At 40.1% G+C, this 12,057-nt stretch overlaps 1 protein-coding gene across 5 annotated transcripts in view; it reads right to left on the bottom strand.

Moving 5' to 3' along the window:
• Positions 1-12,057, bottom strand: part of LOC112112032 (cAMP-regulated phosphoprotein 21) — a 265,123-nt gene that overhangs the window by 69,575 nt on the left and 183,491 nt on the right. For all 5 annotated transcript variants that reach the window (XM_026663466.2, XM_026663467.1, XM_026663465.2 and 2 more), the window contains 3 exons: positions 7,513-7,682; positions 5,290-5,394; positions 2,636-2,896 (listed from right to left, as the gene is read on the bottom strand). In XM_026663466.2, the coding sequence (XP_026519251.1) occupies positions 2,636-2,896; positions 5,290-5,394; positions 7,513-7,682 (536 nt within the window). The remainder of the gene's footprint in view (positions 1-2,635; positions 2,897-5,289; positions 5,395-7,512; positions 7,683-12,057) is intronic.

Here is a 12,057-nt window from a genome sequence, read left to right as displayed (position 1 = left end):
TTTTGATTTGAGAATTTCCCATACAGTGAAGAAATCATGAAAAAATATAGTACAGAAACATATGGAGTTACACTTTTCTTTGTTCCTGCAGTTCAGTGCTACTGAAACCTCATTTTTGAGAAAACCTTTTCAAAAAGTCTTTAATTAAATATTAGAGCTGAGCAAAACTGGCGTAATTTGTTTTTGTAAAAATGAACACCAATTTGTCATTTGTTATTTTCTCCACAAAATATCAAGTTTTTTGTATATCAGACAAATGAAAAGTCTTCACAATTAACCTTGTGCAGACTCTAAAAGCCACTGTCCCACAAAAATTCACAGTTGTGAATTTTTAAGAAGTTGCTGCTGGTGGTGGTGGTGACGGCTGGTATCTGTCCTCTCTCCTGCCCAAATCCCACGGATTAGAGAAATGAACACAGTATTGGGAAGCAGGAGGCTCTTAGTTCCCATCTTCACCACTTAACAATTCTTTGAAAATCTGAATTAAAGGAGGATCCCTAGTTCTGGGCCCCATGCTGGGAGGGGGCTCACAGATCCACAATATTTGGAGCCAAATGTCCAATGTCTAAGGTCCACCATGGTGACTGGAGACTCAGATGTGACAGGCAGGAAAGCCACAGTTGAATGGGTAATTTTGCAGGGGGGCCCCTTGGTTGGACTGGATCCGGGTCCAAGGTAGTCTTAATCCGTTATTGATATTTTGCACCAAAAAAACATTCTACTAACATTATTTAATTGTCTCACAACGCCCCTCTGAAATAAGCACCAGTACCCCCTGCTTATAGACATGGAAACTGAGGCTCAGAAGTTAAGTGATATGTACAACATCACACTGTAAGCCAGTGTCAGAAGCACAATTAGATCTCTGGTTTCTTGACACAAAATCCTATGGCTAATCTATTAGAACATAATGCCTCCCCCCCACCCCACTTCCCTACCAGCCCTAGAAATGTTGGTAATGTTGTTTTCCATACATGAAATCCAAAAATATACAGGATTATAATATCCCAGCCACAGGTAGGCAGGTACCTGTAGGTAAGTAGTATTATCCCCATTTTACAGATTTGGAAATTTAAGATCAGAAAGATTAAGTGACTTGACAAGGCACACTCAGTGGTACAGCAGCATCAACACGGCCCATTGAGCCAGGGGACCATGTTCTAATCCTAACACTGCCTCACTGCAATAGCCATGAAACATCTCTTAGCTTCTCTAAATCTCAGTTTGTAAAACAGAAGTGGCTCATATTTATCTAGTTCACTAGGAGCGTTCTGAAGTTTGGTTGAATAATACTTGAAAATGTTATAGAACACATAGTATTAAGAAAAGCTAGTGACAGATGTGGGAACGGAACGCAGGACAGCTTGTAAGATTTTCGCTTTCTGCTTATTCATGTAGATAATGTAGTTTGGGTAGGGGAAAAGGGGATATTACAACTTCTTCTGTCCCTCCCCGTCCCCCAAATTCACACCTGTAAATTTTTGACATTTGGCAAATCGCTACATAGTGAAAAATATTTCTTGTAATATTTTATATAATAAAATAAATTCATAACACTGCCCTTTTGTGGAATTTTTACAATTTGACAAATAGGCAAATTCCACATGTAAAGAGCAAGCTTTTCTGCTAAATATTTTATCTCTATTAAATATTTTGCAAGCTCTTTACTCAGGAAATTACATATATGGGGCAAATAGCTGCACAATATTTAGACTAAGAAATATCATATGCCACTGTATCTTCTGTGGCATGAACAGCCCTTACTCTTCTAATTTTCTGTACTAATATTAACTCCCAGGGCTGTTAAAAGTAGCTTAGCAGCCCACATTCTTTGTTATTACAACAGTGCAGAGACATACCAACAACTGCAGTTGTATTATCAATAAGGAATAACGAACAGAAATAACACCACGGGTTAAAATCATTTTATGCTAAAGTGTTTGATGGGATTTTTTTTAAACAAATATTTTTCTAGAGGATAAAATAACTCCCCCTCCCCCCCGACTAATAACATTTTATCATTTTAAGCTGCACGTTAAATGCAGTTTTCTATAATTAAGTTGGAAATTTGACTTTTTAAAATGTATACCTTGAAAATGGGCCAGAAAATCATCGGTGCATTTTACTTCTTGACAGTAATCACTTTCTGTGTTCTGCAAGGATACCCAGGAGACATCCATGGATGTTTGGTGGCGAACAGTAAAACATAATCAGTCTTCAGGAAGACAGTAAAAATTACTGATCTGTGGTGTCTTACATGTTCAAGTCAATTAAATATGATGAATGGCTACCTCTGCTAGCATGCATGTGGCTCACAGGAGAAAAGGGACTCTGAATGTTTGTTCACCCTCCTTCTTTATATTCATGTACAGATACATCCTGGAACACAGATGAATGCTCAGAAAATGATGGTGGGGGAAGGGAGGAGTTGTTGGAATCAATGAAACAACGGAAATGATGGAAACTTCCCACTGCCAAAAAAATCTGCTCCACAGTAGCTGTGAATTCCTTGAAAAGATATTCTCCAGTTACCCCCAAGTCTATGCTGTATGTTCCATTTATGATGCTATACAGAGGTCCCAGAGTTTGGAGCTATGTGCTAAACTCACAATAAAGAGGTAAAAATTCTACTTACCTGAGCAGGTGGTGGTTGCTGTACGTAGCCCTGGGGTGGTGGTGGAGGCTGCAGTACTTGTTGGGATACTGGTGGACCTGAACCTGTAAAACTTCCTGGGGGAAGCTGCTGGCTTGGGGATGCCATGACATAACCAGTCTGCTGGCCAGATGGCTGTATAATAGGTGATGGGTAGACAGGACCAGAAGGCGACTCAGGGTTGTCTCCTGATGACTGACGACTTAAGCTCATCTGGCTAAATTGTGTTGTCATGTCATCTCGCTGTGGGGCAAAAGTCAGCTGAAAATTATCAACATGATTTTTGCAGTAGACATTTGAAAAACAAAAAGCCAGGTTCTAAGAATAGCATGAGAGGCAGGTGAAAATAAATTCATGCACCACCAAACGAGTCAGGGTAACCAACAAATAGATAGAAAATAAATAGAAAATAAAAATAAAACACTGAAAACGGCTTGAAAAATGCTTCCAGACTGTAAGGTAAATTACACCACATGGAGAAACAGCAGCTCCTCATTGGTTGGAATTCTTTGATCCTACCCATATTCTAAAAACTAGTGAACTCTAAAGCTTTCAAAGGGACACATTTTGAACTGAAAGGACCTAAGCACTACTTTGTAAGTGTGGGTTCCCCTCACAAACACAGAATTCCTTAACCAAGGGTACTCTAATAACTAGAGTTGGGATTTTGTAAGTATCCCAAGGGAAATTCAATGTGATTGAGGCACCCTTGATTCCTTTGAATATCCCAATCCATACATTTTAATATAATATTAGGCAAAAATTTGTAATCTGGAGACTGAGCAGTTTGCAGCTCTCAACTGCTAGTTAAAGACTTTTTATGCAGTTGGTGTTAATAAACATGTAATATAGTAGTCTTAGGGCCACCATCTAGCTAGGGCAGGGACCAACATACCAAATAGGCATAGAAGGTGAAATCCTGTCCCCTAATTAAGTCAATGACAATGCTTCCCTTGTGTTCAGTGGAGCCAGATTATACCCTTAATGTGTATAATGGTGTAAAATAGCATCAGGCCCTGACCTTATAAAAGGATCCATGTGAGTGGAGCTCTGTGCCTGAGCAGAATCCTATTTCCTTCAATAGGACTCTGTGAGGGTTTAGAGTGAAATTCTAAAAGGGTATTTAAATGACTAAGCCCCAGTGAAATAAATGGGAGTTAGGAGCCTAACTTTAAAAATCTGGCCCTAAGGGCTTTGCCTACATAGGTCCATTTGTCTTAATATTTGCTTCGTTCCATCGAGAAGTAAGAAAATATTATCAGTGCATTGTGCATAAACATGCACACTATGTTCCCCAACTGCTTGCTCACACCCCGTTACTGAAGAGGACAAACACCGCAAATAATTTTTTCCTCAAATATGCCTATGAATTTTTTAATGAATTTGCTTGGATTGTGTTTATACTCCTATTATGTTCACTCTCCAAAAATATTCTAGCATAATGCATTCACTGGCAGGGTTTTTGAAACGAAAGTATGGATTTTTAAATAAATACATCAGAATATTTGTTGTAAGCCAATTTCAAATTCACAATCACATGCAGAAATCTCATTTTTTAAGGTTTACACTAATTCCATCTGGGAACAGATATAGGCCATCATTCTCAAAACTGTAGGCCAGAATCTGGTCCTGCGTGCCTAAATCCAGGCTCCTGAATCCATACTTAGGTACCTGAATTCGTTGTCTGAATTTCAGAAACGTGGTGCATCCACAGCTTCCATTGATTTGATGGCAAATAGTTTTAAACAAGTGAATTTGAAAAAAAAAATATGACAATTCACAAAGAGAAAAATGAGGAATTCAGCGAATAAGTTAACCATTATTAAGCTACTTCTACCCATTTCTATGAATGAGAGACTATGAAGCAGATGGTCACATATTTGTCATGGGAGCTAGCACTGGGACATACATCTGCTGTGCATGACGACAATTTTTTTACCGGGTTTCCAGTGTGTGGATGGGTAGAATAAACCACTACTGAGCCTTTAAACGAAGTGCTTTTCTCCTATGTGTTAGTAGTACTATTTTGGCCCCAAAGGCATTATTCCATTTTGCTTCTATCTTTTAACGTGACCAGGTGACATCTCTAGCTTGGGGATATCAGCCACAAATAAAAATGTGAGAGAAAGACAGAGGACAAAAGAATCTTGTACCGCCTACTAAAATGTCAGCTTTGCTCTACAGTAGTATAATTTTAACCTTGTAAGCATCAGGCCAGATTCAGACTCCAGAGGTATACTATTTTTATTCTCCATGTCAATTAGTGCTTTGTCATGATGCACAGTACATCACATGCCTCTAGAGCTGCAGCTCTTTCACAAATATTCTGTTATCCAAGTGCTCCAATATGATCATGGAATAAGTCCAGCAGTTGGATTTAGAGTACAATGGTTTCTACAGATTCCGAATCAAGCATGTCACACAAGTCTTTCACCATATCCATGAGAGGTTTTCCTCCAGACTTTGTGGACATAAGATGCTAAAGTATTCCAGAAGTTTTGAATAAAAGAGAGATTTACAAAGACCTTAACACAAGTTGCCCTGCATTCCTACACATTGCTGTCAAACATATACATGCTCACCTCAGCCACCCCACATCAACAATCACCACAAAAATAAATAAAAATCTGTAGTACCACAGGAAACTGCTGCGTTGGAGAGACTGGCAGGAGATGCTGGGGTGGATAAGAAACTGCTGGATATTGGACTGACTGGGAAGATGGCTGCAAAGCCTGAACAGGCTACAAAATAAAATGAGACAATAAATACAACACTCCAAGACTTAGATAATAGCTAAACACTGTTATTGGGAACTAAAGCTCTGGCAATGCAGGTGACCCACCTTCAGGTAGCCACAATAGATCAGTTACTATGACATTAAGCTTGCATTTTGGTCACTCAATCTTGTGATTCTTAGTTATTGTTTTCTGCTGACTAACAGACTTTCAAGTTCGTGAGATACACAAATAAAACTGTGGTTACTTTCTTATTATTAGTGTGCTGCGATGCTAAAGCAAGATGCTACATATAACTCACAGAGATCACGGGGGGAAAAACACTGCATATGCAGAGATATGCATTTTTCTGTTAATGACTATAAAGCTGAAAAGTAAGAACAAAGTTCAAAGTAACTTGATAATCTCGAGGAGATAAACGAAAGAAAGCATTTATACAGAACTATACGGCGGGTGTTTTACCTAGGAACAGCTTTAGCATTCCTCTCATTCTAGTCTCTCATTTACATGAATCATACACAAGCTTGGTACTATTCTGCCTTTTCTGTTATAAATTAATGGGAAGAGCTGAATCTTGAAATTGAGGTTATAGATATTAGGCCATATTCTGTACTCAGTAAAACCAGATTAATTTAACTGGCTTCAGCGGAGTTACTCTGGATTTACACCTGGGTGATCTGGGACCAGAATGAGTCTCCTTAGATCTACAGATGGAGGAATTCTCCATGTGCAAATCTGGACTGCTCTCTGCTCATAAATAGGGCACTGCAATACTATGTATCTATCCCCTACCCTTGCCCTAAAGAGAGCTCCCCATGTAGTTCTGGGTTCATGCTAAGGGAGTAGGTTGACATTCAGCTGGGCCAGCCAGGGCCCCCTCCCTGGCCTGGTGTACTACACAATGATAAGTTCACAGAGCCTTAGGCTGCATTTACTGTTTTATGGATCCAGCCTCTCACCTCTGTAAAAGCTGAGCCCTGAAAGTTCTCTGGCAACATGATTCCATTCACACAATACTGCGAGAAATCTGGGGGACATCCAGAGGCTAGAGCCATTGGGATCTAGACAGACGTTTGTGGATAGCTTTTCTGTGTAGAATTTAGGGGGAAAAATCTCTCAGACCCATTAACTGATCTGTGGGACTCTCCATGAAGAAACACTCAGTTTCTCTTGTTAAAAGTCTCCTTTTATTATGAGAGGGACTGATTTGGGACCTAGAGCTCAATTTGTGCCAATATATTATTTACACTGATTAAAGCTTCCAGCACTACTATTATTAGATTCCAATGTTGCCCTCAGTGAGAGAAGTTATACCAAATTAACTGGGTCCAGTATTGAGCCGTCAGGGCTTTTCTTTTGTCCCACATTTGGACCTCAGCAGATTGAGAAGTAGAGAATAAAAATGTGACAACTAAACACTCAGCCGTGCTATCTGCTTGTATGTATGTTCATGAACCTCCTATTAAAGTAAATGGGACATACCCCTCACTATATAGGGAAAGATGCTCAGGTGCTACATCAAAGAGGGTCATATAATATTTTAGATAATCAGAAGGAGAGTCCCTTAATGCTAAATTAGCTTTAGGGGACCAAATTTACCAATAGTATTATTATTACATCATTATAATTGAGAACATATAATGATCTCATAAAGAAAACTTGAAGAGAAACTAACAATTTGAAGGTAGAAACAGTTAGCAATATAATTGATTTCAGAATCTGTGAGTATTACAAGGTGTTCAGCAAAAGATCAACAGAGCTATGTACACATACCCCAGCCCTTTACAAAATTACATATTGCACCTGTCTATGAAAGAATAATTAGGTCTTTTAGTCACATTTCAATTTTTTCAAATGGCATCTAGAGACTTTCCACATACACACCACCTGGTTTAATAATCATTTTCCAAATGAAAATCTTTCTGCCTGTTCCATCCACCCAGAAAATATTTGATAGCTTTTCTTTTGATAGTTATTTCAAAAGAAAAAAAAAAAAAACACCACCCTGACATTTTGTCTAGTTGCTTTTTTGAGATTATAGTGCTGCTGTGCGGGGAAGGTAAACACACCTAATCATCCCAGCCTTGATGAAAGCTTGTTCTCCCCTTTCAACAGTTGCCGTACCTGTGTGACAAGGTGACTTGCCATTTGTTGCTGTGGTTGTTGCACTTGCTGCTGCTGTTGGGATGAAGGCTGCTGCTGAGACTGTCCCACAAGCTGGCTCCTAATTGGCTGCTGGCCACTGGGAGGGTTGTATATTGCAGGTGTACCATCAGGATTTACAAACGGTTGGCCTGAAACAAAATACACTTAATTTGCTGAATACTTTTAAGAACATAACATCCACTAAAAAAAACTAGACAGGCACATATTTAGAGGCAGCTCTCTCTTTGTACTAATTGATCTTCAACAGTAAAGTGCTCATGGCTCACAATGCCTCCAGTTAAGGCGGCAGCTATCTATTTTTGCTGCTGAGCCTGGTAGCATCTGTTAGTTAATAGCACTTTAAGATGTAACTGATCATTTTTCTTCCACCAGAGAGATTTAATGCATCTCTGTACATTGGATCCCTGAGTGGTACTTCTGACAACATGTTTGTGCCTCAGTCAATACCCATAGCCTTTTGCATGCAGCAAGAGAATGACAAGCCCAGTGGAAAGATTACGGAGGGCTCCTACTGATCTGATCACAAACACATTTCAGTTTTGTTCTCTCTAACTTCTCAGGCCACTACTGAAGATCCTTAAATGCAGAGGCATAGACAGGTATTAAGGGGAAGATCAAAAATATTCCATCATCAGTTTACACCAGAGTAAAGCACAAAATGGGACTAGGCTGATAAATTATAGAGTTGCAGTGCCACACACAATTACATGAGTGATTAAAAGTAGAGGTGTGTATGCACTCTACTGTACAGCTTTGCACAACATAAATGAAGCTTACATTTTTAACTCCTTCACGTATGCCAGAATGCGCTTTTGTTACAGCAGCCTTTTTTGTCCAGTGCATAAATGAGTGGAAGGTTACAATGGCTGTGCCAAAGATGTCCAGATGCTATGGTTAGAAGCTGAAAGAATGTCCTTCAAGGATGTACTTTAAGTTAATTCAGCAATGATGCCATTAATGCTGAAATTGCATCCTGGAACAAATATTGGGGATAGAAGATATTCATGCCCATTTCATCCTTATATAAATGGAATGCAAACCATAAGACTATGCTTAATGCATTGTAGTTCAAATAAGGGGGAAAAATCCTGCTAATTGAATGTAGAAACAACGCGCGATACTTTTGAGGGCAATGTCCTAAGAGACTAGAGGAGACCATTCTGGAAATTCACAAGCAGAAGCCCTAGAAGTGTCTTTGAATGTATGGGGCAAATTCTTCCCTCCGTCATATTGAAGGTAGAACTTCATACACAGTATTCATTTTGTTTCCATTTCCTGAATCAGTTGGAAGTTTTCTATTTCCACAAAGTCTTTTTGCCTCTAATATGCCAGGGGAGTGGGGGAGAAGCAAGTGGGAAACCACCTTGTAAATAGCAATGGCAATAAATCAGTCTTTTTCCAATTCGCACAAAACTGTTGAACAGCCAAAAAGAACTAGGATTCTTTTGTGTGAAATATTTTAATGCAACTTCAGTCCTTTCTCTTTTCCTTTTTAAAACTTCAGGATTAAGAGAAACACTTACAGTAGGTCAATGACTCTATAGAACAATTGTGAGATTTCAGATGGAGAGGGAAATGCAGGTGAACTGCATGGCTTAGAGAGCTGATAGTGAAATAAAAAGAGTTTCTCACCTCAACATCACAAGACTGCCACGATTCGTGACTGAAGTAAGGCTGTCTTGCATTAGGTACTTTTCTCTCACTCCCCAGCAGTCTCTCGTTATCACCCACCAGCTCCCAATTCCTCCCACCACCTGCTCAAGCTGTTCAACACCCATCTGTTTTTTTCACTTCTGACACACAGGGCCAGATTTAGGGGCTAAGCACTCTTCAGAGGAGTGTAGCCTGATCCACTTAAAATGTGAATGCTCCAGGCTGCATGCTCACCATGTGTTCACTCAGAATGGAGAGGGACACAGATTAAACTGCTTGAAAGAGATGAGGGGCCCAGCTCTATGGGGGACAACGATGACATGAAGAGCAGCAAGAGCATGCACTCGGTCCCAATCGTGCAGTCTGATACCCACAAAAGAACTTCAGCAGGTCTGTGGAAGGCAGAGATGATGCCACAGAGGGGCACTTCATGCCTACTCACCCCAAGTTTGGGTCTACCTCAATCGGAGGGCATGCTCTGATTCAAAGTGCTTTAAAGGAGATGGAAGGGACAGGAAGGATTGATTAAGGATGATCTTCTTTTGAAACAAAAGGGAAACAGCTATGAGAATGCCAGGAACTGATGAGGCAGAAAATAAAGCAAGCACTGGAACAGTAAAGGAGGTAAATTGAAATAGTATCTGCACAGAAGGGACTTGCCAAGTTAAATTCAGAAATGGCCACCAGGGATAGATAGAGAAGTTCATGAAGGGTAATACCACAGTGGAGAAGTCTAGAGGGAAAGGGGTTCCAAAAAGGAGCAACTGGACAGCTAGGAGTGAAACTATGGGCAATGCTAGGTTCTCAAGAACAATATCAAAGAAGACTGTTTCAAATACAAGACTTCACTCAAGAAAGATGACTGGACAGAAAGAGGTAAACTTAAAGATGAGACTGGAGCATTAGCTAATGGAGCGCAAAATTTTGAAACAGGAAATGAAAAGGGGGGTCTAGTGTTAGGGAAGACACTTGTGAACATTGAGTAATTAATTATTTCTCTGACATAGGGAGCAAGGGATGACGAAGAAGCCAAAGTGATAAGGAATAAGAATGAAACACAAAATGTTTTAAATTGTTGAAGGGATGATGTCAAAGAGGGTGTCAGGAGAGACCAGAAAGAAGATGAAAGTGGACTGATGGAATGGGTGGATTGAAGTGTAGGGAAAGCAGAGATGATATTGCTGCACATGAAAAACTTTCACAGAATAAAAATAAAAATCAGCAAACTTCTTGCAGGTGGAGTGAAGAATAAAGAGCTGGAGGAAAGAGGGAATATTTAAAAGAAAGAATGAAAGTTGCCAACATCAGAGAGGGTGTTGAGAGGCATCTGGTAAGATTTACAGATCTCATGGAGACTAATCAGCCTAGAGACACCATGGTGTCTCCCTGATTATTGTGACTCTGGGTGCTATAAGAGGATCATGTAGTCAGAGTGACCATGTAGTGTGATAGGAAGGACAAATGTTTAAAGGCCAAGCAGTGAGAATCAAAAAAGAGGATAGAATTAGAGGTAACCAAACTAATAGTAAAGAAGAAAAAAAAGACAGAGCTAAAAAGCGATGATGCATTGTGAAAGAAAATCTACTCATTATGAGAAACAAAGCTTCCTTTTTCATTTATCTTCTATCTGTTCATAATAATTGATCATCTCCTGCAGTATCAGTGCCTCCTTCTCATAGAAACTCTTTTCTATTTTATTTTAAGATGATGTAGAGATTTAGGTTCAAAATCATAATGACGAATTTATAGCATGTGTTTTAAAAAAAAAAATTAGCAGGCATCGCAGCAGGGTTTATTTCCAACACAAGTGACAATGTGATGTATGCTATAAATCTGAGACTAGGACCTGATTGTTTAAATTGAATTGCTTCTTCTACTTTTTAAAAATTTTACTGTATTTAAAAATCAGCTACAGCAACAAACAGAGCAGTTTGTCTAGTGTTAAAGAAGTGCAGATATGTGCTAATACACAAATATAAATCACACAAATAATATTTGAACAATATTTTTAAAGATACAGACTATCCACCCCCTCATCCTCCTCCCCTCCCCCCCACACTGTATGTCTACATGGCAGCTGGGAGCATGCTTCCCAGCATAAGTAGACAGACCTGCACTAGCTCAAGCAAGCTAGCATGCTAAAAATAGAAGTGTAGCTGAGGGTAGCACAGGCAGCAGCTAGGGCATGTCACCCACATGTGTGCCCAGGAGATCTGGGTGGGTTTGTACTCGGGTGGCTAGCCAAGCTGCTGCTCATGCTACCACTGGCTACACTGCTGTTTTTAGTGTGCTAGCTCGAGCAGAGCTAGCATGCGTCTGTCTACTCATGCTGGGGGGCAGCATGCTCCCAACTGCAGTGTGGACATACCCATGGAACGCTCAGATATGCTTCTGAAGAAGATGAGGCATGCTAGGGAGAGAGGAGCAGACACTCTATTCATATGGTGTTACCTGGAGGTACTATGCCTGTGAGTGACATCATGCTCCCTGGATGCTGGGGGGCATATGCTAGGCAGTGAGACTTGCTATCCCTGTACAGCAGGTGTAATGAATGCTCTCCCAGAATAACTTTACTGGCATGCAAGTGTGGTGCAGCTTTGGACCCATCCTTGCCATGCCCAGAAACATGTACACACCCTCTCAGTCATTGCTATTCCTAGAAGCAGCACTGGCTGCTCTCACTTGCTCTCCCCAGTCCAGGTGTGCTGAAGTATGTACGATAGGGCTTCTTGAAAGTGGCCTCCAGAGTACATACAAATGGCTTCTTTCCTATTGCTCAAGAGATTCCAGCACAGTGGACGGAACTGTTTACTAGAAAAGTGTGAGTGAATGACTGGTTTGTTTTCTTTT

This window comes from Terrapene carolina, unplaced genomic scaffold (genome assembly GCF_002925995.2).
Source record: "Terrapene carolina triunguis isolate 2854851 unplaced genomic scaffold, T_m_triunguis-2.0 Scaffold33715, whole genome shotgun sequence".
NCBI classification, from domain to species: domain Eukaryota; kingdom Metazoa; phylum Chordata; order Testudines; family Emydidae; genus Terrapene; species Terrapene triunguis.
Note: the sequence above shows the minus strand (reverse complement) of the source record. Positions and strands in the feature narration are given on the sequence as shown.